The 25,928-nt window shown below is 37.6% G+C and overlaps 1 protein-coding gene across 1 annotated transcript in view; it reads right to left on the reverse strand.

Annotated features, from left to right (window-relative positions):
• Positions 1-4,310: 4,310 nt before the first annotated feature.
• The window catches only part of LOC118789703 (CUB and sushi domain-containing protein 1-like), a 482,818-nt gene continuing 461,200 nt past the window's right edge, over positions 4,311-25,928 (reverse strand). Inside the window, exons 58-71 of the mRNA XM_036546243.1 lie at positions 24,037-24,213; positions 23,563-23,742; positions 22,397-22,570; positions 14,778-14,951; positions 13,811-13,884; positions 12,856-12,967; positions 11,902-12,081; positions 11,226-11,291; positions 10,745-10,906; positions 10,401-10,513; positions 9,524-9,611; positions 9,209-9,341; positions 8,824-8,886; positions 4,311-4,697 (exon numbers count right to left, since the gene is read on the reverse strand). Of these exons, the coding sequence (XP_036402136.1) occupies positions 4,538-4,697; positions 8,824-8,886; positions 9,209-9,341; positions 9,524-9,611; positions 10,401-10,513; positions 10,745-10,906; positions 11,226-11,291; positions 11,902-12,081; positions 12,856-12,967; positions 13,811-13,884; positions 14,778-14,951; positions 22,397-22,570; positions 23,563-23,742; positions 24,037-24,213 (1,856 nt within the window). The 3' untranslated portion in view covers positions 4,311-4,537. The remainder of the gene's footprint in view (positions 4,698-8,823; positions 8,887-9,208; positions 9,342-9,523; positions 9,612-10,400; positions 10,514-10,744; positions 10,907-11,225; positions 11,292-11,901; positions 12,082-12,855; positions 12,968-13,810; positions 13,885-14,777; positions 14,952-22,396; positions 22,571-23,562; positions 23,743-24,036; positions 24,214-25,928) is intronic.

Raw genomic sequence — 25,928 nt, forward strand, 5'->3', positions numbered from 1 at the left:
GTAATGGAGCAGATTAACCAGATTCTTGCCACACAACTCACCATCCTGACCTTGAAACATCAGAGGGATTGAGATGGCCATCTGCTCCGGGTCATGATGGACTAGTCCTCCTCAATGCAGGGTTCCAATGCATGCAGTCCTGCTGCACTTAAGGTGAAAGATACACACAGTGGTGGACTTGGTGCTTGGCAGACCTCCAAGCCAGATATACATGTCAGTTGTTCATAATTATCTCTCATATCTTTAATATGAAATACAAGAAACTGCTGCAATGTTACCATGTAACCACACATAGCAATACCATGGAATTAAGCTCTGGTTTACAAAGTTAAGGCTTTATATTGAAATTACCATTTGTATTGAAGTTACCATTATTAATATTCAGTATTTTGTTGGAGTTATTGATACAACACACAAACATAAGCTCCACATCAGCAAGTGCATCAATGTCTAAAAACAAACAGAAACAACTGTGTTTGAAATATAATTTAAAATACAACACTAATTTATGACATACTGTATAGGGGGGCTGATAACATTTAAATGAATTTTGACTGCTTGCAGCCTCTTTTTCTCTTAAGCAACCCTAAACATATGAAACCAACATGACATGTAAAATATCCTGAGCAGAACTTTCTCTTAATTGTCTTCATTGTTTATGTGCAAAAGGTATAACTATATAAGATCCATACTATAATTTAATACAATACACATAAAAAATACAATACTCCCAAGGAGAGAAATACACTACAAAAATGATTTGCCATTCACTGTTGATCAATTGTTTTCCAGTCCAGAAATCAAGGGCAGTAGCTGATAGTATTGGAGAAGAATAGTCTGAAGGATGCCCAGCTCTCCTCTGTTGTAGGGTGGCTGCTGCCTCCCAGAACAAATCTGACACCAATTTGGACATTTTTCAGCTTGCTCCACTGACTTTCCAAGGTAAAATTGTACCAATACACCAGTCGCTCCCATCAGCCCCAAGGGAGTGGACCATGCCCCTGAAGTCCAGCACAGGAGTGTGATTGACAGGAGCAGCCCCATCAGAAAGCAGTGCACTGAGAGAAATACAATACACTGACAGAGAAACGCTAATCACCCATATCAAGAAAAAAAAATGAAGAAGAAATTGGAAAAAAGACCAACCGCATCAAGCAAAGCATTGTTGCATTATTTGTCTTCATGAGTGTATTGCCTTTCATAAATGTACATGGTATTCAGGCATTTGTAATTTACATTTAATTATGGCACTGATGATCTTCCATGTATTACATGGTCAATTTAATAATCAAGAAACATACAGAGCAGTCCAAAACTATTATCAAATATTTAATCTGTCTAAAAGAATATTTTTCAAAATATGGTGTGAACAAACTATATTACAATTTGTAAGAGATTCCTTTTCACGTTAAAGGACACACAGCATTTTTACACAGCCTCGAATATACCCATAATGTGCAAGAGGATATGGATTTAAAATTAGCTATGTATCAGTAGGTCTGTGATATACATATGTATATTACATAAATGATAAAAGTTTACATTTTTGTATAGTAAAAACATTTATTTTAACAATTTTATACCTACATTAATCAAAAAGTACAGCATATTTAATAATTTTACAAATTCTTCATAAAAAATATATTTCTGTACAAAAACATTTTCTTTTGCACCTACTTCAAGTCAAAAGCACATGGTAAAATGGCAATGCTTTCAATGGAATGATGTGTATCAGAATGCAGATTTACAGCTTTTTATGGTAAAAGTATTTTACAGAGTAGGAAAGAAAGACGTTATTGCAGCAAGCCTGAAGGAAGGCAAGATGTCGAGTAAAGCAGCAGGTTTAACATCACGACAAGCAAACAGTGTAAGGTTGGAAACTGACTCCATCCCAGGTTCTTCGCCTTGATTTGCCAGGTTATACACACCATTTTTACCATACGTACATTTTCAACAATATTAAATGCAAAATAGAAAATTTCTTAGAAAAATTAAGGTTAAGCGAATGCTTCTTATTTGACATACTTTAAGGACACACATTTAATGACACACACACTGCAGACCTCTGCACTGCAATGACTTAGATGACATCTGATGTGTAGAAGGGGAACATTTCAAGGTTATAGTTCAATTTTCTCTTTGAAACCTGTATGAATCTGAATGTCAATGCAACAGATGACAGATTCTGATAAAGCAGGTAGTTCACACGTGAATGTGAGAACTGATCATATAAGCGTACTTACTACGTTACCAAACTTATCAGGAAACGAACAAAACAAAACAATACAAAACAAAACAAAACAAAAAATCTTCTTGTTCACCCATGACTTTTGGAATCACAGTGTATATGCACTTAAGCATCCTTACACTCTCAAACAAATATTGGTGTTGTAATATCACAAGTACACTTGCAAATGTGTTGGACATGTCATGGTTCCAAATCAGTAAGGCAGTGTTTTCATGTTTCATGTGCATTTGAAATGTATTATGAAATCATCCTCATCAAGCCATGTGTTTTACAGTGGGAAGGATATGTAATGAAATTAATCAGGTCTATACCTTTCAGAAGAGATGACAAACTACACTGGCTAGTTGATTCCACTTCCAAACAGTCATGGCTGCCAAGGAAGGATCACTGTCCTCATTGGAACCGCTACCCAGCATTGAACAATATAGCACAGACATAATTCTGAACACACACAGCCTCATTCAGAACTGTGATTTAAAATAAGCACAGCATTTATGAAAAATAAACATATTTCATTTGCTCCAGCATTATAGAGAAATTATGACCATTCTGCACAGGTAGTATATTTAACATGTGTGCAAATTTGCAGCAAGCCTTCCCCCTTGTTTCACATAGTTTTTCTGATGTCCAACACTGCAGATGTCTGTACGTGATTCCACAATATCACAATATTACTAATCTGTGGTAAAGCAACTAAGCTTCAGAAAGAGAACCTGGCAGAAAGATACTACACCATGATCTAAGAGCTACGAACAACAAAATTAACGAGGCATACATGCAAGCATGGTGCTTCACTTATAGTGTTGTTCTTCTAATATAAATAATATTGCCATCTCAAAGCAATAAATAACTGTGTCGGGTTAATCTTATGGAATATTACATTGAGGAAATGACCCTGCCAAACATAATAGGCACATAACGGATGACTGCTGCAAATTTGTGCATATATCAACTGCATTTGAAAGAAAAAAAAGGAATGGAACAGAACCTAAACATATTATGGAAAGAAAAAAAACATGACCGTAATTTAGCAACAACCATTTCACCCTTTGGGACTGACAGTCATACATATGTGACCTAATAGTTTGTGTACATCGAGAGATTGCATTAGTCAATCCTCATCAAGATTTTGTACAAGCTGTGATATGCTGCATCTAGTACATATGACTATCAAAAATGAGGTCAGTGACGTCCATGCTTTCACTAAGTTTTCCACTGTCTCAAAGCATGGAGCACTCAGAACAAAATAGCGTACAAATCTGTACCAAATAATCATGTTTTAAGAGGTAAAGACAAAATAATACACTGACCTAAATAAAACTGTACTGATATACACTGTGTGTATGTGCGGGCTTCCTATGAAAATGAGGTGTAAGGCATGGGTACTGGTGTATGGTAAACTGCAGTATGTAAAAATAAAAAAGTAAATGTAAAAAACAGCAAATAACATGAAAGTGCCCAAAAGGGTTACACTCAGTAAGTGTCTTTTTTGCAAATCAATATAGAAAATAAAATCATCCTGTCAACAATTCAACATATAAAATGACAACATGCTTCCTGTGTACATGGAAATACATGTTTATATACACATGGTCAGCATATAGAAACCCTGTATGTATTCAGTTTGCTTGTTTGTTTTCTCTTTTGATCCAATTTCATTTCCATTCATAACACACTAGTGCAAAAATTGTGCAGTAAAGTTTTGCAACACAACAGCTGAGAGAATTTCTTCTGGTATCCAGAGACTTGATAGTCAAGTTCTGATGTGAGACAGTTGTAGCATATTTTCTCTTTTATTAGCGGAGAAGTCTGGCAAGGTACAAGCAACCACACTGGTTCAAAGATTCTGCCTCCTTTATGGTTCATCTTCAGTGAAGGAGATATTTTTTTTTCAACAATTATGTGGTTTTTAAAGACACTTCAACATTTTCCCAAGAGAATGCTTTTGGAAAGACAGAAATAAAAAAAAAAAAGAAAAACAACTTTCTTCCTGCAAGAGCCATGAAAGGCAAACTCTTTGATCAAAGAAAGTGTCTTATGTCCTTTATTTTCTTGGCCATAATCTTGATCTTTACTCCATGGAAAGTCTTTTTTAAAGTATATCCATAAAAATGGTCTTCAGTTTTTATCATTGATCGTTTTATCTCCACATCTCCACAGAGCAGTTTGTATAAAGTGAATACACTATAGTAGTAAAGCAAAGTGTCACAAAGGAGCATATGGCACCAAAGGAGTTACTGCTTACCCAAGAGGTATGGCTGTAAACCAGTCAAATGCAGACGATAAAGGCTATACTACTGTGCAGACTGTGTTCAGAGTTGTATCAAATCTTACAGCTTTTGCCTCTGTCGGTTTCATGTTTGTGTCATACATAGGATTCTCAAATGAAGCTTGTCCATTTGTATTCTCGTGACCCGCATAGCCGTTGAACTGTACTTTTGGTCTTGTTCTGAAAAAGGAAAGAATCAAGGAAGTTAATATGCTTATGATTACTTTATAAAATATGATTTTGAAAATATAATCACACAAGTTTCACTTTAAATGAAGTATCTATTGTTTCACAATGAAGAGTGCAGAAAACCTGTCAAAAACAAAAAAAATCTCTGCTGAAATATTTCATTCTTTACAACAAAAAGCAAATTATGCTAAAAGACCCATATATTCAATTTACTTGTTCTGACATATTCAAATCATTCAAAGATGTTACAGTAATTATTTTTGTTCTCACTCTTATTCATATTAAAATAAAGAACAATAATGAAACTTGAAGGGCTAAAATCACATTTCAACAAGATTTTCTCCTGATGACTCAGCTAAGAACTGCAAAAATAAAAGTATTTCCTTTTGTGTATGATTTACATTTGTTAGTTGAGGTCATCTTACTCTCAAATCCACTGAGCTCAACTGTTCAGATCAGCTCAGTTCCCAAAAATACATGTTGCATGCCACTCTTTGACATCAACCCCGTCACTTTACTAATCTGTCTTGGCAAACAAACCAAGCAAGCCCTGCAGCTCACTGTCTGGAACAAACTCTTTTGTTTGTTAATAAAATGTCCGACAGCCAACACTGAGATGCATGCGACTGTTGTTAAAATATGTGCATATCTAGGGAACTGAAAAAAAAACAATCATATTTTCAAACAGTCTCCTGTTTTCATGAAAGTATGAATGAAGAACAGAAAGTGGTAATGCAGCTAATTTTCCAGACAGTATACAGAATAATATGATATGCGCAAATTATCACATCATACATAACAACAAATGCAGGAAACCTACTAGGAATTTTGCCTGGCTTACACCAGAAATGTAAAGCAATTAGAAGAAACTATAGGTGGAGACATGTCATGTTTCTGTCTAAAATACTGACTCATCACAGAACTTATAAACATCCACTACTTTGCTAGGCCTCATTCACAATGATCACCTTCTGCAATATGAAATACATGACTGAATTATCATAGTAGTGAACTAAAATAAATTGCAATCCATCATTAATTCTCTTTACTACATGTTATGTGTATGTTAGAAAAAATATATAAATATATAAACTACAGTATCTGTGATGGCTCATGAGCTTGACCTGGGAGAGGGAAGAAATTTTACCTTTAACTAGATCAGTTTTCTTAAGTTAATTACTCTAAATATTGTATGTATGTATTTTGCTTAATTAACAATTAGATGATTACTTGAATAACTGGAGTGAGTTGGCATTGGAATATTGAAACGGCTAATTCCATTTCTCTAACTTTTACCTTTTGGTACCATAATTTTTCCTTTATTTTGTTAAATATCAATGATTGCTGGAATATATGGATAGATTTATTTTTGTCCTCTGTGGTTGTAAGTCTTTTTGACATTATTTATCAGTGCCATGCAGATTCTACAGTATGAAAACACTGTATTTTCAGTGGTGTTTTTCAGCTAGCCTTCACTCTCAAAGCTTAAGTGTGTCATGCAATGGATTGATTGATATACTTTACTATATATTGGGAAATACTCCTTTCGGTAGTGTTTGTACTTTAGCAACTGCATGGAATTACACACAAGCACAGAAACAAGGCACTGGACACAAGAGCAAAGCTATGCAAGAGCCCCTATGTTGCATGTAAAGCTGGGGTTATATTTAGTTCATAATTAAGAATTCTGCATGCGCATTTTAAAATTCAAGTTTTCCATTGAAAAAGCCATTGCTGTTGGCATGAATGCCTTTTTTTCTCTGTTGCTCCTACAAAGTGGAGCCTTGATGTGTTGTCCAGAAGGAAAACTTCTAAACTGACCATTTAAGGGTTACTGTAGATTTGTCTATTTGTATCAAAACTATTGTCTTTGGAAACATTAAATTGACTTAAATTATTTGACCTATATTATTTAAAAATGTGAAGGGAAACAATGCTTTATGCTTATGGATTAGTCAGGTAATTAACATGTTTCTTAATCAAATCCAAATGAATGAAAATGATATGAAAGAAATGATAAGTAATGAGAAATGAAGGTAAGATTTTAGCTCAGTGGTGGGTTCATTAGGTATGACCCATGCAGCTTGTAGCTAATCACTTTAATTTATTATGCAAATAAAATAAGTTAAACAAAAATTGACATCCAGTACATGGGTTATAAATCAGTTGTAAGTCATTATGTCTGCCCTTGAGGTGCTGCAGTTATTTATTTATTTATTTTTTTTGGCGATACAAGAGGTTTCAGGAAACCTATGTATGTTCATGAACAGGAAGTTGCCATGGTGCTGTGAAATTGTGGAATGAAAAAGAATGACAATAGGGGAAACTCTGTATCCTTACTGTGGAAAGCCATGTTGCTTTTATGGGTAATAAAGAATGAAGACATCAAATTCCACAACAGAAGTGAATGGCACATGTGCCCTTTTCTCACATTTCAGCAACACTTGTCATTTGAAAAGTGATGTGCTGGCCATTAAAATGGTTCAACCATATTGTAAGGTGCATTGAAATGTTCATCTGGAATCTTTGGTAGCTGAAGGAATGTTGACAGAAAAATTTGACAGTAATGGTAAAGAATGCTGACATGTGACAAAAGAGCACATACCATTCAATTCCCTTGTGGAATTCAATGTCTGTACTCCTACTACCCACAATCCACTACTTGAACGAACCAAGAAGAGATGAGCAGTTGTCTCTGCTTCAGCCAAGTTCTTCAAGCAGAGATGGATTGTGTGCCTTAACGGATTTCCCACACTGGGCATTAGCTTCACCATTATTTGCATCTGGATGCAATTTTTATTAATGTGATGCTTTAAGGGTAAAAGTCTAGTAATCTGGGTTTTAGTAAAATCAAATACTGTATAATATTCTCCAGATGGCTAATGTATTGTGTAACTGATAATATGTAACAGAGTCAGCACATCTAGCAGGCATAGATAACTATATTACATTATTTACATATTAATAGGTTAAGTGATGAAATAAATCCCTCTCTCAGGGCTTCACTGTAAAAGAGACCTGGTTCTCAGTTGACCCGACCTGCAAAAATAAAGGTTAAATAAAAGGATGATAAAAATAAAAATTAAATGTACTGTAGCTAATGATCTGTGTGACAGTGGTGTTTACCTTTAATAATCAGCTAATATTAGTTCACTTGCCAATAGTACATCCATAGTTAATAACCTAACCCAGCTACCTCTACCTCTACACTTACTTGTGCAATGTACATTATTACTGTGTGATGTACTAACATCATGAAAGACAAGACAGTAATCATCAGGAAGTAACTTTAGCTATCACTGCACCGCACAAGGGTGGTACTGCTACAGTTGGCTACACTGCTACCCATGTCTCAAAGAGAAAAAAAAAGCTCTTAAGGGCATTGGAGGAAGAGAGCCATCACATCATGAAAAAATAGAAGAATACCCATACAAGTTAAAGTTTTTAAAAATGGTATTAACAATGCATTGCTGCAATAACAGAATTAGAGCATGTGCCCTTTAAAGCTGTTTTTTATGAGAACAAAGAAATTATATGCCTTATAATTTCAAAACTGTAAATCCACTTTTATTTCATTTTCTGTTGTAAAGAAGGGAGTTGGGGGAAAAAAGAGCCTACCTTACCAAGAAAAGCATGAGCTGCTAGTTTCAACTTTGTCTATTTCATTCTCATGAGCAGCCACTGTACACTACATACAGTATGTACACACACACATCCATGCACACAGGCATGTGTTCACACACAGACGCACTTTGAAGTATTTATCTATTTAAACAGCTGTTACTAAGCATTTGGTTCTACTGAGATTTGGTATTAGAATATTGCGTCTGCCTAACAAGGCAGCGGTTATAAGCATATTAATTTGATTATGTCAAACAGGACATGTCCATAAAAAAATAAAATAATTTAAAAAAATCAAAGGAGATTTAGTTGGTTGACAATATGTGGACAAAGAGATGGCAATTTATTATGAGACCAAACAACACAACACTGCATACTTTCCTGTCCCACTGTTTTTTTTTTTTTCCTGAAGTAGAACATGGAGAAAAGAAAAGAGGACAATGGTAATGTGAGGGTAGAGGATTATTGCCTAGTGATTTAGTGTTTTGTGTCTTACCTGCAGCCGGCCCTGATTACGTCTTTGGGTCTCTCACTGTCATCTGTGTCTTGTGAAAGTACCCTGCCAATTTTTTTTATTTATTTTAATATTGGGGAATTTTCATCCTTTCGGACATTAACGTCAAAGAAATTTTTGTTTTGTTAGCTTTGGAAAACTCCCATGCTTTTTTTCTTATGCGAGTTGTGCACAAATTGTTTCATATTTAACACAACATGCAGTTGTCTACCAACTTGGTTGACCTTTTGGAATGAGTCACTAAAGGGCAAGTGGCACAGGAGTTTCCCATAACTGTTATGACAGACAATTCTGCTTTACATTCAGTCATTATGGGCATACATTACCAAAGCATGACTGGTGGCAACAAGTGAGCAGCACTCCTTACCTGTGTTTATAGAGGTAAAAGGCAAACCCTGATAAAATTAGAGCAAAGAATGGCACTAGTATGGCAGCTGCCACCGAACTGCTATTTGTGCCATAGTATGGATGTGAAGGATCCATATCTGTTGTTATAAGACCTAAGAGATGAAGAGAACAAAAGTGGTGTTCATTTTATTACAACAGACTGTAAATGGAGCAGTCCAAAACAGCCTCTGTCACAGAGCAACACCATTGAATATTACTGATTGTAAATGTGAACACACAGCTTTATACATATTCAAGAAGAGCCAGTATAAAGCTTTTACAAAGCTGTACACACCTTGTCTTGTTAACAGAAATTTTCCAAAATCCTTGCCATGGATAAAACCTTGATACACAAAAGTATTCTTGTCAGACTCTGCTGTTACCTGAACAAACACAAACACAAACAAAATTAAAATGAATGAAACACTGCACAAAACATTCACGTGAACACACTCCAAATGTAGAATCATTGCTAGTTTAGTACCTTGGTTTTCATGTACTGAGATATTACCTTGAATATTGCCCCTTCTCTTCCAGAAAGAACACTGAAAAGTGTATTCTTCTCATAACATACTGACGTACATGCACAAATATCAACCTGTGGAAAGTAGGCTACTTGCAACTGGAGAATTTAATTCAAGCCATCACATTTTTTCCTTATCATTTCACCAAACCAAAGCATTTCTCAATTGTTTTCATTGTACCCTTTCAAGCTCTACAGCATCTTGTATTGCACAAGAAAGACAAAGCCAAAGAAAGACAAATTGTAAAATATTAAAGACCCGCAGTTCTGCCTGTAATATTTTCAATGTGCATTGCAATATCTGCAGACATTTTGTCCCACAGGATGTAATTTTTTTGCGTTTTACTCCTTTATGTAACCCCTATTTTTGGAATCACCAATTTTTATAATAGTCTTGTCGCACAGTGACAACCGGTGCATTCACTCAGGGCAAGGCAATGCAGTCCTGATACATTCGCACACAGCCAATGGTTATTTTTCACACTGCAGTCACACATTCCACTACAGTGGTGCTCATTGGAAGACAACTGCTCCTCCTCTGACATTTGAGCAATTCACAGGGTTGCCTAAAAGCGATTAGTCATAGGGTGCCTAAGAGTGATGAGACGAGTCAAATAAGGGATTACAAGAAAGTAACCAGTATACTCACATATCCATCCATTGCCCAATTGTCATTTTTAAATTTACTGAAAGAAACTGCAACAGGACCTCTGATCTGGTACACCTTTAGCAGTAAATGATTTTCCTCTTTTTTATATGTCCCTGTAGAAAAAAAAAAATCATAAATCATAAAATGTACCATAGCACAAAACTCAGAAATACACATGGTTTATTTTGCCTAGAAGGTCTGCAACATACAAATTTCTGACTGTCTTCCTTTCAGAAAATCTTTTTTTGAGCCATTAAAAACTTACAGCATATGTAACTGCATTTCCCACGCACCAAAGCTTAAGGGTAATATGACCAAAGAACAAAAAATTCAAGTTTATTTACCTGACAGCTTAATTTGGACACCACTGTGCTCCAAAAGTGTGACATTGACTTTACTGGCTGTCGCATTGAATCCATTGACAGTTATGGTGGCAGCCTGCCTTTTCCCCAAGTATTCATAGAAACCAGTCCAGGCAGAGTTTAAAGAAAACACATCTGCAGGAACTGCAGATTTAAAAAAATCCATATTATATAACCAGTTGACAAAGTATATTTCCAGTCTCTCTCCAAAAAGTATCCTATATTCATCTTTGTCCTTAAAGGCACTCAATGCACTAACTGAGCTCAGACTGAGCTTTTTTTAACCACCATTATATTCTGTCTAAACACTTACATAGAGATGATTGCAGTATGGATTCCTCAGTCAGTATTTACATTCAGAAACAGCTATCATGTGTACAGTTTTGAAAGTACTGTGAAATGAAGCACAAAGTGCCATTTTGTCTAACTGGAATCAAAGGATTAGACTGAGATAATTACGCACCATGTATCTTATTTTTCTGCACGTCAGAATCAGCTCCTTTTGTTTTGTCATTTATTTTGGGCCCAACTGGAAGACAGTGCAAGTAAACGATTATGTGACATTTAAGTATGTGAGCCACTCACGCCATTAGTGCTTTTATTGTTGAATTGTTTCAGTTACGTGCTCAAAATCTTGATAAAAATGATTCAGTCCTGACGCAAAACAGAGGAAATATATAATGTCTCGTTTGATCCCCCGGAAATATGCACAACAATACACTCAGGTAATGCAGATTTTTAAAGCAGGAAATGAGACTACAGCCCACCTCATTTGTTCAAAAATCATTTTAAAAACTTCAAACATGTTGATGGTGTTTTAATAATATTTGATGTGTGTATTCACAATTGTAGGTTGTCAATTTTCATGAACACTAATACAGTGATGACATTATCACTGATAATATTAAAGTTTGGGCAGGCGGCATGGGTTTGTCATGTGTGCACTACAACTGCATAATCCATGTGCGAGGGAGACATACAATTGTCAGATTACACCAGATACAAAGCAAAGACTCTGTCCTGTGTTGTTATGGCCTCTAAAGCCTTGTGTACCACTTAATCACAATGTATCTCAAAAATAGTAAAACAAATAATTAACAAACAATAGAACGATAAAAATTAATTCAAGGGTTGTATACCTTTGCAGATGGGTGGTTTTCCAGACCATTTTCCATCTGACTTGCATGTCCTGTGCTCCGATCCCCCAGCCAGAAAAAATCCAGCTTGACATGTATACATCAGCGTATATCCCAGAGTAGGGAGATCTATAGCTTTCACGTCAATGTGAGAGGGTGTCTCTGGCTGTCTGCAAGTATGAGCTACAAGCACAAACAAGGACACAGAAATCATGCCACCTTTGACTAAATCTTGCATGAAAAAAGTGGCCCACACAAAATGCACCCACTTCACTGAGCAGTGATAAAACCATACCATCAGGAGAGAAATTATGAAACATGCCCAAGTGCTATCTTACATAATAAATGAACTAAGCCTTCACACCTCCCCCTCTCTACTCACAGACCTCTGACAGTGAAGCCTTTATGTGAGGGAGCAGCCTGAAGGATTTTGTAGGTTATGCTGTTGAAATCACCCACAGATTTACCGCTCGTGAACGAAAAGCTTTAACTTGCCTAACTTTAATTTTTTGCTGAGGCAGGCACTCCCTACTTTTGTTCTATGAATCACTCTCTTTCAAATGTACACCTCCCCCCTCCCCGACTCTCCCTCAGTGATTCTCTGCAGTAATCTGTCTTTGAATCTGAATACACAGCTCAAGACATATAATCCTGAGGAATGTTATTAGGGAACGAAATGGAGAGCAAGCTGCAGCTTTCTGAGGAGAGTATACAGGAGCTGGGACCACATAACTCAGTAAATCAAAAAGTTGCATTCGCTAAAACAATATTTTATTCAGTTAAGCTGTCACAGCTGTCTCTCTCCAGGGTCATTAATAAGTCACTGCCAAGCGAAATGGTGATGGGTGTTATTGCTTCTGCATTACCCACTGGACTGACAAAAGAGGTTGTTCTACTTTTCTTACAGTATGTTACCATTCTCATGCTGTTATGTGTAAAATATACCTAAACGCTTACATATGCATTCTGGTTGTATCCCACTCCATGTTAAATTTTCAAGGCATGTTCTTGTTGTAGATCCCAATATATGGTAGTTTTTCCGGCATTTAAAGAAGATTTTGCTTCCCACCTACAATGAAAAATATACGATAAAATACATGGTGGTCCTGAGAGCAATGCAACACTAATCAGGATGAAGATGCAAACTGGTTTTATACATGAGCACATGGATTTCAATTAAAGATGGTTTGGACATTCTCCATCATTCAATATATTGACAATGGGTCAATCCATCTCAAAAGACTTGGCCCAACACCCACTGTCTCAGAAGTTGTACCGCTCTATCAGAGGGTGCAATCTGATGAAAGAGATACTGTTTTTTATAAAAAATTTTAATGGTTGCAGAGATAGATGTAAATTAATGTTGAGCAAGTCAGCCATCTTTGTTTCTGACATCTCCTGTAAAAATCAATAACTTAAAAACTATGACTTTGGACTTGCCTTGTCAGATAGAGAAACAACATTACATGCTGTTCAATTAAATTTTGAAATTATAGGGTTTAGCGGCTTAACAACAGGCTTTTGTCACAGTTTTTTTTTCATGTAAGTATTGTCTTTTAGTCACAGTTTTAAAATTTTTGATTTTTACAGGAAATAAAGATGGCTGACTTGGTAAAAAAATCACCATTAATTCACCTATCTCCATGCAACAATTACCATTTACTTCTCTCAGCACAAACATTCACAAAAAAACGTTAGTGGATACCTCATCACTTTTCGCCATCTGATACAATGGCAACACGTTCTGAAGTGATTGTTGTCAAAACCTCTTCTCTTTAGATCATGGAATGAGTCTAAATTCCTTGTCTGATACACTTTGCATTTTAACTTATATGAATATCGTTATCAGAAATAAATTTTGACATTCACTATGCTGACAAAATAACCATGCTGACAGCATGAATGCACTTACCTCGTATCCTTGAGCTTGCACAGGTATCCCATAGGCTGGAGTCCCAGGATCTCTACACACATTATATGCAGGATCTAAATACAGCAAAAATGTGTAAAACAAAACAATCCCAAAAATAGGTAAGATAAAGAAGATAGAATGCTGCACATTAAAGGCTGCCTGTTGGGGGAATGCAAATACAGTTTTACCTTTAATTATTTCATTAATATTCAGGCACTTCTTGGAGAATTCACCAAGTCACTATTCCTGGAGTTAACCTAAAATAGTGTATTATATAACTCCCTGACATATCTATGTGAAATATTGCACAGATACGCAAGCCTTGGTTCTGGACTGCTGATAATGCCTCTAGCTTTTTTTTCCATCCAAACCCCAGATTATAAAAAATTATTAAGATATAGTGATGGGAACAACAAGGTACCAGGTACAAATGCTATTGTGCTGCTATCAGTTTTATGTACCGCATGGCATGGCATGGCAGCATGGTACCAGAAGTGGAATGTAATGAAATTCCCAACTTTTTCAGTTTGATCCTGGTGTTCCTTTTATTGTTTGTAAGCTTGAACTGAACATGTTGACGGCACAAATATGCAATGCTTTCCTTGTAATTAAAAGAAGACAAATGCAACCGGCATTGCATTCTACATGGATGTTGACTGACTGGACTCCCTGACAGTAATACAAATGACAGCACTGACTATTTGGATGCTGTCAAAATGAACTCATAGAGAGTACAACTGACAGCTGACTGGGAAATTGACCAATTGCACAGGACACTGTAGCTGTCACCTTTACAGGAAAAAAATGTTGACACAAAGGAGCAATGTAACAGATAAATGTCATGTTCAAATTTGATGAATATCTAGAAAAATCACAGTGTAAATATGGGTGAATATGTTCAGTGTTTGAGTGTTTGCAAAAACAACTAAAATATTGCTTAAGGCTACAAGTTGTAATATAAACTCACCTATACAAGAGGGCTGGATCCCACTCCAGGTACCATCTGCCTGGCACACTCTCCTCGATGATCCCACCAGAATGTATGAGGCCCTGCAATGAAATGTGACCTCTGACCTGTAGGTGAACTGTTTTCCCTCTGCATGGCCCTCTGCTGGTGTTCCAGGGTCCCCACACAGTATGGCTATATAGGAGAAATCAAACGAAGAAAAAAATGATTAATTTTCGATGGGTGGACACATAGATGCAAGCTAAAATGCAGATTACTATGCAGCTTGACAATGTAGCCTAAAATACAGTAACTCTGTCACAGATACTTAACACAAATATATATATATGTATAACTAACATTAGTAGATTTAAACATTTATTTTTTAAATAGGCTTAAATGTTATAAATTTCAATTAGATATTATGTCACCTCCTTTGAAAATCCCACTACAATCTATTCTCATAAATTGAGATTATCTTATTTGAGTATTTTCATGGTGATGCAATGACAGATAACGCTATTGCTTGTTTATAAGAAAGGTCATAAAAGCACAATTTGCATTCCAAACAATTTGCAAAACAAAGGTGTAATTGGCAAACAGATCTTCACAGTCAAATTATGGAAATATGAATGAAGAATCACCTGTGTTAATCAAAGAGTAAAAGGCAGGAAAAGTAAGGGTAGCAGAAATATCCACAGAAAACCCTTAAATATAGCTATATCAATTGTCGATATTTATGAAAAATTATAGGATGTACATTAAATGGAAATGGCTTCTTGTTTTGTCTCCATAGTGCCATGACAGACACAAGCCACCTGAGAGACGTGTACCTGAGAACTATCCACCTAGCCAACTGGACGCATTTAACCCCCCTCAAAACTCAGTTTGGTGTCCAGTACCTGTGTGGAGAGTGTAGCGCTAAGTGGAGAAAAACAGTAAAGAACACTACATATTGTGTGATTTGACTACCAGGTTTCCAATTTGACCCAGATCAGAAAAATTGATGAAGCACGGAACCTGACAACGGACAGAAGGAGAGCTCTCTCCGTGTACCTACCTTCACTACACCTGTCTTCTCTGACGACAACTAAACCTGTTGTTTTCTTTCGGCACCTAGTAAACTGCTAATCAGCTAATCAAATATATTTGTTACTGAATTTTCTGTGTCTGTCACAGATATTATTACACCAAAGTTTGTCAATATGTCTCTACACCTCTCAGGCTCCCACAGACTGTGTAAAATGTGAGATTAGGGTGTGACACAATAATGTATGATACAAAGATATTAGATATGGAACAACTGGTGCAGGTCACTCTGACTTAATAAGCCATGTACAGGACACAGATGGAGGAACAGCGAGAACAAAATGCAGACTTCCAGACATAACTCCTACAGTGAGCAGTGCCTCATGCCTGCATTTCACTGGGGCTGCTTAAACAACTTGCATAAGTTACCAAAGCCCCTACATTGTGAAGATGACCAAGGGGGATGATATAGAGGGTTTGCTTAAAGAATTTCAATGCCACCTGGAAAACAACCTAAAGAAGAGCGAGCTGGGCACCTGGAAATTCTCCTTGTTGGTGTTTATATCAGGACCAACCCCTAGAGAAGGTAGCAGACTATGAGTCTGTATAAGACTGTGAGTGAAAAAGAAAACCTTGAGTTTTCTGGGTGTCAGGTCACAATCCTGCGCACAGAGGTCCAATAAGGGGAGGTACAACCCCCACAGTATGGCCAGGGTACAGACATTTGATCTGATCCCTATCACCCAGGCATTAGCGCTTAGATTACATTTATATTACATTTACATTTATCTGTTTAGCAAAAACTTCAACCAAGAGGGACATACAAAGATACATACAAAAAGGTTTAAGCCAACAGCAGAGAGATACCAAATCATTAGTGTTGCAACCTATAGTATGAGCCATTATATGGCTCACAACATTCAGTTAAGTTTCATGGTAGGTGCAAGAGGGAGTTTGAAGAAATAGATATTTACTTATCAAATATATCTAAGGATATAGTATGAATGTTCAGAGTTCACAAGTTAGATGAACCAAGTTGTAGTTTTTCTAGGTAACTTTTCAGCTGTTCAATGTCGTGGGGAGCTCATTATACCACTGGGGGGGCCAGAGGAGAAAAGAGACGTGATAAAAAATACAGACCCTTTAGGAAAGGGATGACAAGATGACCAGAGGTTGCTGAGCAGTGTGGTCTGGCAGGAATGGAAGATTAAATGATAGACTGAAGGTAAGAGGGTGTCTTCTTGCTGGTAGGACCAGAAATTTGCATTTTATTCTGATCACAAATGGTTACCAAAGGAGGGATAGATGAAGAGAGGTATGATATGCAAGTATTTTGGCTGGTTCTACACAAAACAAGCAGCAGCCTTCTGTATAAGTTGGAAGGGCCTGAAGGCATATGTAGAGAAACTGGCAAGGTAGGAGTTGCAGCAGTCCAGCTGGAACAACACAGGGGCCCTGACAAAGACCTGGGTAGCATATGTAATGGCAAATGTACAGATATTTAAGATACTGTAGAGAAATAATCTGCAGTTCCAGGTAACTGATGCTATATTATTCAGTAAAGAACAACCTATCCAGAACTACACCAACCCTTAGCAGTCTGGGAAATGAGCATCACTTTTTCAGAATTAAACACTTCTTTTACAGAGAGAAGAGCCAAGCAGAGTGAAGTAGTTTGTCAGTTTGCAGTCAACCTGTTTAAGAGTTTTAGACAGGAATGGGAGGAGGGACTAGACTGAAGAAAATCCCATTTCTTGCTTTTTAAGAGGGGGTGAAACATGGGACTACTTAAATTCACTGGGGACATGACCAGTAGTCAGGAAAGAGTAGAGAGACTCAGTAGGTTGGCAGCAGTAGCAGTAGCCTTGAGGGTCAGGTAATGTGATGGCATAGAGTTAAAAATATCAGTAGCTCTGTGTGTTGGGAAGACTGGACCAGAGTGAAGTTAAATAAGTTGAGCAATGGGAGGAATCTAGCAAACTGAGAGTTCTGTAATTGGATATTGAAACCACCAAGTAATATCACTGGAGTGTTATCCCTTAGAAGAGAGCTTAGGAGGCATAGATGAGAGGTTTAAAGATGACTGGCAGTTCCAGTGGGCACCACTGACAGTTGGAGGTGGATTTTCAGAGCAGGTGGATTAAATTAGCATATGACCTGTGTCAAGAGTGGGTGTGTCTTTGGGCTCGTCTGATGGAGAAGCAGCCAGGTATTCTTTTGCCACATACTTAGCTTAATCAATAAATACAGCTGAGCTAAACTGCCCGAGAGCTTTTTTTTTTTTATTCTGCCAACACTGGATTCATGCAGCAAAGCTTTACCTCCCTGAAGTTTTTTTTATTTCCAAAATAGAGTTCACACAGCCAAGCTTTATTGCCCAAAAGCATTTTTACATTACTGACACAAAGTTCATATAGCTAAGCCTTTATAAAATCTGTTCAGTTCAAAAGCTGTTATTTCAGATAGAATTAACAGATACTGCTAGATACCATAAGGATATATTAATATTGGTGTGGTTTGTCCTTGCTGTGCTTCCTTGACAAGCTCCTGCAGATAGACCTCCTTGTCTCTGTACATCTGAGGTTTTGAATGGCGAGGCTGCCACTAAAGGGTGCTGCTACTTCAGATCAGTTAAAATGCACCCTAACAAACTAATCAATAATGACCTGTGCCAACTACCCAGGCAAAGACAATGCACCAAAACTAATCAAATACTTCAAAGTTGCAACAGGGACTTCCCACAACCTTAACTACAGTACACAAACATTTTAAATAAGTCTAACAACACTGTCAACAGTTTACTAATAAAACTCGCAAAAAAACTATTAACAGCAACTTAACAAAGCACAGCGAGTTAATGCACTAGTCCTGTAGATATGTAAAGTGAAACTTAACTGCCACATTAGGATACTGCTGTCAATGTTAACCAGATAAGATGCACAGTAATGAAGCCCAACGGAACATTCCTTTAGTACCCAGGTGATGACAGTGCACTAAACATCTCCATTACTTCAAAGTGGCAAGTGGTTGTGGATGGCAGTGGTTGTGCAACCACATCTTATGCACTTTCGAACCAGATCAGATGTATGACATCTAAATGACACCACATGTGTCTGTCATGGATCACTACAAGAGCTCTACCATCCAAGGAATAGAAGTTGTCCCAGTAAGGGTACAAAAACTTTGCTGAACAGTTTGCAGAGTTAGTGGAAACCCACCAGAGCTTTTAAAGACCATAAAGAGGAAAAGGAGAACCTGTAAAAGTCATACATAAAAGCAAAAGCAGAAAAAAAGGCATTCAGGAGGCTCTGGTCTAGGGGGTGGAGTCAGAAAAAGTACCACATAACTCAGAGAGACGGAGAAGCTGAGCATTCCAAAATCCAGAGACTGAGAGTTCTGGTATGCAGGAATGGCTTGATTTCCACCTTCATCACTGAGGTGTTCAGTGGTCATACCAACTTGTAACTCTCTGCTGCCTGATGGCTGAAGTTAAGTAGGAATGGGCTTGGTCAGTACTTGAATGGAGACTTTTTGGGAAAAGCCAGGTTGCTGCTGGAAGAGGTTCTGATGGGTCAGTGGGGGTTAGTCTTCATTCTGGACCAAACTGGAGACCAATGCCCAAGTGCAGTCACAGGGACTCTGTGGTATAGGGGATGCTATCTTTCTGATGAGACATTAAACTAAAATCCTGAGTCTGTGGTCAGTAAAGATCCCATGGCACCTTTTGCAAAGAGTAGGGGGCTCTCTGGTGCCTGCACTAAATTCCCAATCAGACTCTTTCAATCTGTAAATCTAATAATCCTCCAGTTTATTTGGGTAATCCCATCACTTGATGTGTGGTGAGTATTCTGGTGTGAAATGGCTGCCATGCATCACCCAGGTGGCTGCTGCATATTACAGGTGGTTGTGGTGAGTCTTTCTCTTCACTGTAAAGTACTCTAAGAAAGGGGCCATATACGTGCAATCCATTATTCAAGCCTACCATTACTAAATGAGAAAGGGAATTGTATTCTTGCAAAACTGTTTTGTACCCACTTTGAGAAAAAATGTCTGTTGTATCAGGCAATGAAGAAACAGAAGTCCAGTAACTTATCAGTACCCCAATATTAAATTAAAACTGTAGTGCAGCCACCACATACTCATCTTCTGAGGGTGCACTTAAGCATAGACAAAAGCCAAGTAAGTAACCATGACTACGCTGTGCAAGTGCAAAAACAGCATTCAGTGCAGCAGATAAAAATACCTGGGTGGTCGTGGTGGACTATTACCAAGAAAACTACTCTGTGACCTCCCAGAGCATTGCCAAAGGTGTCTTCCTCCTATTAAGTTGGGTCAGAATTCCAAAGGATTTACAGATCAGGCAGCTCTGGGCATCAATGTATCACCCCCAGGCTTAACACTTAGTTCAACAGGACCCTTGAGGGTATGCTAAGGTGTAAGGTAAGGTAAGGTAAAAGACTACGATGCAAAAAAACTAGGTCAGCTTTTAAACACTTAACACTAGCTATCCATGAGGCTTTGCACAGGTGTTGAACAGATTGTCATCATTCAGACTCCTACACAGTACATCTAACAACACTCAGGGCTCCTTCATCTGGCCAGGAAGGCATGGTAGAAGCAGCTGGGTCTGCATCACAGTTTACATGATCACATGGAGAATAAGAGAGAAAGACAGTGATATAGCCTTTAGTAAGGCAATATGTGAGCCAAGAGCAACAGGCACAGGAGAAGGTTTTCAGCTTCTTAGTGTGAATTTGTCATCATACAAAGGTATTTGTAGTTGTGGAGCAAGGCAGCTCTGTATACTATAGTCCTACAACCTGGTCACAGGAAGATACTCCAGGTATATCATGTAAAAATGATGAAAAAGATGACACACTTGTGAGGCCTTGGTTCTCTTTGCTTCCCTTTTGAGAAAAGACAATTTAGGATTCCTGTGGGACCTGCTCTGGCCCACTATCAAATGCTTGACCTTCAACAACTCATAGAGCAGACCTATGATGTTTTACCCTCTCAACCCAGACACATTAAAATGATATCAATTCATCCATTCAAACAGTCAATTTGTGTGGATATTCTACAACAAAGACAAATGCATTATCACCTGATGGTTTCTGGTTTTACAACCTTTTGACCCTTTTGAACTTGTTGTTCCCTAGTTACAGTGTATAATATAGTACTGCAGACACCCTATGAAAGAGGATCTCTCTGCAGGTGTTAGGTGAAAATGGCTCCCACTCCTGACCTTACATTGCCATGACAGATGCAGCAGAGCTGGGAGAGGTACATGTGGGAACATTTTTCAGTTTTATGAAGCATTTTGTGGCTCACAGCCTCCTTCTTTCCCCAACACTCAAATAAACAGCCCTTTGGTCCTGTATTTTCTGTGTGTGAGCTACATATATTATTGCACCCACACCGACCAGTTACCTTGCTACAATTGTCAAGGAGCAAAAATACAGATTTTGCTGCCAAGAAAAGAACTCTCTCATTTAAGAACTATTGGTACAATTAGTTTTACTGAATACTGGCACATGGATCTTATTGTAGAAAAATATAACACAAATACTTTTAATGATAAACATCATTTTGTCAGGAAAACACACAAGGCATAAAACACCCTGAAGTCCAATCAATGGGAATGAGCTTGATTGGGCCAAATATATGAGATGTGCTTACACTGGCATATGCTACAAATGTTGCTATCAGTTTTTCCACAATGGCTTTAATGGTAGCTGTCATTTTGACTTAGACCTGAACATGTACTGCAGTGATGTTGCCTAGCTGCAGGCCGTCAATTACAACTCACACAGCTGTGAAGCTTCTGAATACTTTGGAGTGCATTTTGATATTGCTGGAGCATTACTGCTGACACCATGTCAGAAGCTTACCATCAAGTGCTGCAGGGTCTATCTTGTAATTCTCATGTTACATGTAGCCCTTGCTGGTGACACTTGAAGGATCAATTTAGAAAACATTTAGAAAGTTATTGCACGTGTCAAAATAGTTTTCAAACCTGACCACAAGCCTGCAATTTAGCTGAATATTGGATTGACCACACTCCCCATCACCCTTTGATAGTGCAATAGTGAATTATGGACCATACTGGGACCATAATTATGGTGTACATTTATTACAGAAACCAGAGAGAAGAAGTGTAATGTCATGATAAAAATCACATGATAATGCTTTTCACCATTATTGCTATGATAAAATTAGAAATATGTACTCAGACGTGCCTACAGTTTATCTTTTTTAACAAAGGACACAGCATACAATTCTAATTTGTCATTTATGATGAGCATCTTGGGCTATGTTTGATTTGGTCTCAGCGTAATCTGCTTTTCATCCAATATTGCCTCATCGCTTCAAGTGAATCATCGTCATTGTGGTCCAAAGGGTGTGTGAGAACACATTTTAACAAGCCTCATTTTCACAACACTTTTGAAATTTATATCAAACTGAAAAAAAGTAACCATCACATGTACATATACATTATTCATGTTGCCACATGGTGAAGTGCTTGGATTATGCATATATGTGTTTGTCGTGGGCGGCTTTCTGCAAAGATGATGAAAGGGATTTTCTGAGAAGGCGGCATTGCGACTTACGTAGACACTGTGGGATCTCGCCCCGCCACGTGCCATTGCCCTCACACGTGGCTATGCCAGGTAAGGACAGCTGGTACCCCTCGAAGCAGCTGTAGGTCACACTGGAGCCCCACTGGAAGTCTGAACCCTCCACTTTCCCATAGCTGATGGTTGGGGGTTGGCTGCACATGATCGCTTCAAAAGAAGGGTGAAACAAGTCATTAGGGTCGGATTTGGGGACATTTTGACAGAGGGGAGCCTACACTTTATTCAATGGCTGTTCAGATACTTCAGTCAAACGCAGGGGGCCCACAATTTCATTCTTTATGCACTGATGGAAATCAAAGGTTCCCGAAAAGAAAAGTGTCCTTTATAATTAAGAGTGTGAGTGATTTATTGATGCTCTCATGGTGGTTATTAGATTCTGCTCATCACAGGGAGAAAATGCAAGCGCTTCTGCAGACCTAAAGGGATTTCATACAAATTGTGGATAATTTCAGGGAAATTATTCTTTCATTAATCTCATATATACTGTAATGTTTCTGTATGACCTATAGTACATGCATGTAACTCTGCGCTATATGCAAAGACAAAAAGTACATAAAGATACTGTAAGAATGAGTAGCTGTACAGGAATAATAGGAATTATACAGAGTAAAGAGTAAAGTTGCTCTGAAACTACATTTGCTAAAGCACAACTCTGTGGAATTATATATGAGGTTCCCTTCATTCTTAACTTGTCATTCTGTTCCAGAGGAGAATGCTCTGTATGCTTTCGACTTTGTGACAATGACTTGATACATCTTACACTCAATGCATTTTAAGTCTTGACAACTGCTCAGACACATCTTAGATGTTGTATGGATAACATTGTCAGTGTATGGCACTGTATACTTTTTTTGATATACAAATAAAGTACGGAACACTTCCAACCAGTTCAAAAATGAAAAATCTTAGATAAAATAAGGACAGGAATTACCAGAATATAACTAGTATTTTCGCAATTTAAATGTCCATTTGTATACTTTTCCCCATTATTCTTTATGGATAAAGAGGTACCCATTGAGTCCCATTTTAGTGCTGCTCTTAGATATTTTGAAATATAAACTTTCACTTCCTTCAAGCAATAACATCTATACTTCTAACTTGTGTGCATGTTTTCACATTGGCCCAACAATCATACCTACCTCTGCAGCTGGGCTTGCTTTGATTCCATGTCCCATCTTTGGTGCAGAGTAAAGTCAGTGACCCAGCAGGTTCCATGATGTGGCCGGGGTTGCAGTGATATTGGACAGTCTTGTTGAATGTCAATTCATTTCCCATGTAAATTCCATTTGCAATTGGACCTGGATCCCCACAGCTGATCACTATAAATGAGGAAATACACTTGTTTTTGAACAGGCTGATAATTTTTTTTGATGGTATAGAGTTTCCATAGGTCCCACATTTTGAGCAATTTCAATAAACTGGATTAAAGCATACCTATTTTTTAAAAACGTTGTGGAACTCTACAAAAATAATAAATAATCTTTACATGCTAAGATGTTTGTTTATAAGTTCACTTGATTTTAAAAATAATACAGCTTTTGTAAGAACTTTGATTGACTTTCATATACCCCAAACACACCAAGGGCAGAGACATCTCCAGACAGAACACTGACCTGTGCAGTCTGGGGAGGATCCAGTCCAGGTCCCATTGGTGGTGCAGTGCCGAGTGGTGAGGCCAGATGTCTTGTACCCCTCCCAACAGGCATACGTCACAGAGTTAGAGAAAAGGATTCCATCACTGAAGATGATCTTCCCATAAGCTGGAGTTCCAGGGTTTCCACAGGACACAGCTATAAAAACCAATAATCAATTAACTTTAAAAATGCTTCAAAACCACAGATGAAATGAAGCTAAAAAATAAACCTGAAAAACGATGCACATCTCTGGAAAAAGGCCAGGGGTCGGCAACCTTAGGCACACGTGCCACCACTGGCACATGGCAGCGTAATCATTGGCACTATTTTTTAACCCTTTTGCATGTAACTTATTTTTTATGCTATGTAGTGTGCGTGTTACATTACATGGTTCGTTATGTTTTCATTAGCATTATTAAGCTTCTCATAGTTTTCAGTTAGCATTTGCTATATTTTTTAACGTTAAATCGTTTCCTCAAAGCCAAAATTAGCTAGAATTTTTCCAATCTAATGTTCTAATCGCACTTGTTTTACCATACACACTAAACGGCTAATCACACCGTTGTGACCGTATGCGCGAAAGGGTTAAGAAATGTTCAAGTGCCCTCTCAGCTGCATGCTAAATCACCTCTTGAACAGCCATTGGCTGTTGCGCAGCCTGTCTTATTTAGTTTGATTGACAGTACAGTCTCTCATTCACATTTCCCACAGGAATCGCAGTGCAGCGGTTCTGGTTCAGTAGATGATGGCAACCCCACTAGCTAAGAGAGCTAAAGTAAAGGTTCGGGCATTCCAGCCCTCATGGACAGAAGGGTGTGGTTTTGTTTTTCAGAGGGACCGTGCTGTGTTTACTTTATGTTTTAAAAATGTTGTTTGCCAAACGTCAAGTGCTAAGCGCCATTTTGAGAAAACTTTCAAAGATCAGGCAGACAAGGCAGAATCCCGGGGGGACACAATTTTTTTTAGATTTAGTTAAGTTTATTGCTGATGAACGAGACGAGTGGGAGGTTGGTGGCGTTAATGACCTAAAATGATGATTACAATGTCCTGATTATGAGAGAAAAATGTTTCTTTAAAATGTTGTTAATGCTATGCATGTAGCCTAAATGGATGGAATAAAATTCCAGGTTTGTTGGAAATGTTTTTTGATGTGGTGACATAATATAATAACTTAATGTTAAACTTAATGTTGATATGGCACACTAATTAACAAGAACATTTCAAACTGGCACTTCATGTCTTAAAGGTTGCCGACCCCTGGTCTAGGCCTTCACTGCTTTTCTACCAGTGATTCACAACTGTAGATCTTACAGACACATGCAGCATTAATTCGCTATCCTAGTCGGCATCTCAACGAACAAAAAAGGGAGAAAAGTAAGATAAATGCTACAATTTTGTTTCTTTCTGAAGAAAAAAAATCTTTTTAGCTCTTTTAACTCTCTCTCTAGGTCTAGCTCTACACGTAATTTATATTTACAGGTAAACAGAAAAGCACCAATGTAATACGAGTTTATAGTAAAGTCAAAATGATGAGAGAAAACAAACGGGTTTGATACATCTGTTTCATTACATCACAGTAATAAATATAATGATAGTTATAATACGGATGGTTGGGATATGGCTAAGAACAAAGACACTGAATATGCTGAAACTACAGTGGACATTCTCTGACATGTCTATTTTCAATGCATCAAACAAAAAATGCACAAAAGTAGATTAACTTAATTGTAATCTGACAGAAACAGGACATTAAATTCAAATACCTATTGATCTGATCTAATTAGTTAAAGCTTTTTAAGGAAATGTATCTTCCTTTGTCAGTGTCTAACTGTGGCACTTCAGAAGACAGGCAATAAATGGGATGAGATCCC

This window comes from Megalops cyprinoides, chromosome 15 (assembly GCF_013368585.1).
Source record: "Megalops cyprinoides isolate fMegCyp1 chromosome 15, fMegCyp1.pri, whole genome shotgun sequence".
NCBI lineage: Eukaryota > Metazoa > Chordata > Actinopteri > Elopiformes > Megalopidae > Megalops > Megalops cyprinoides.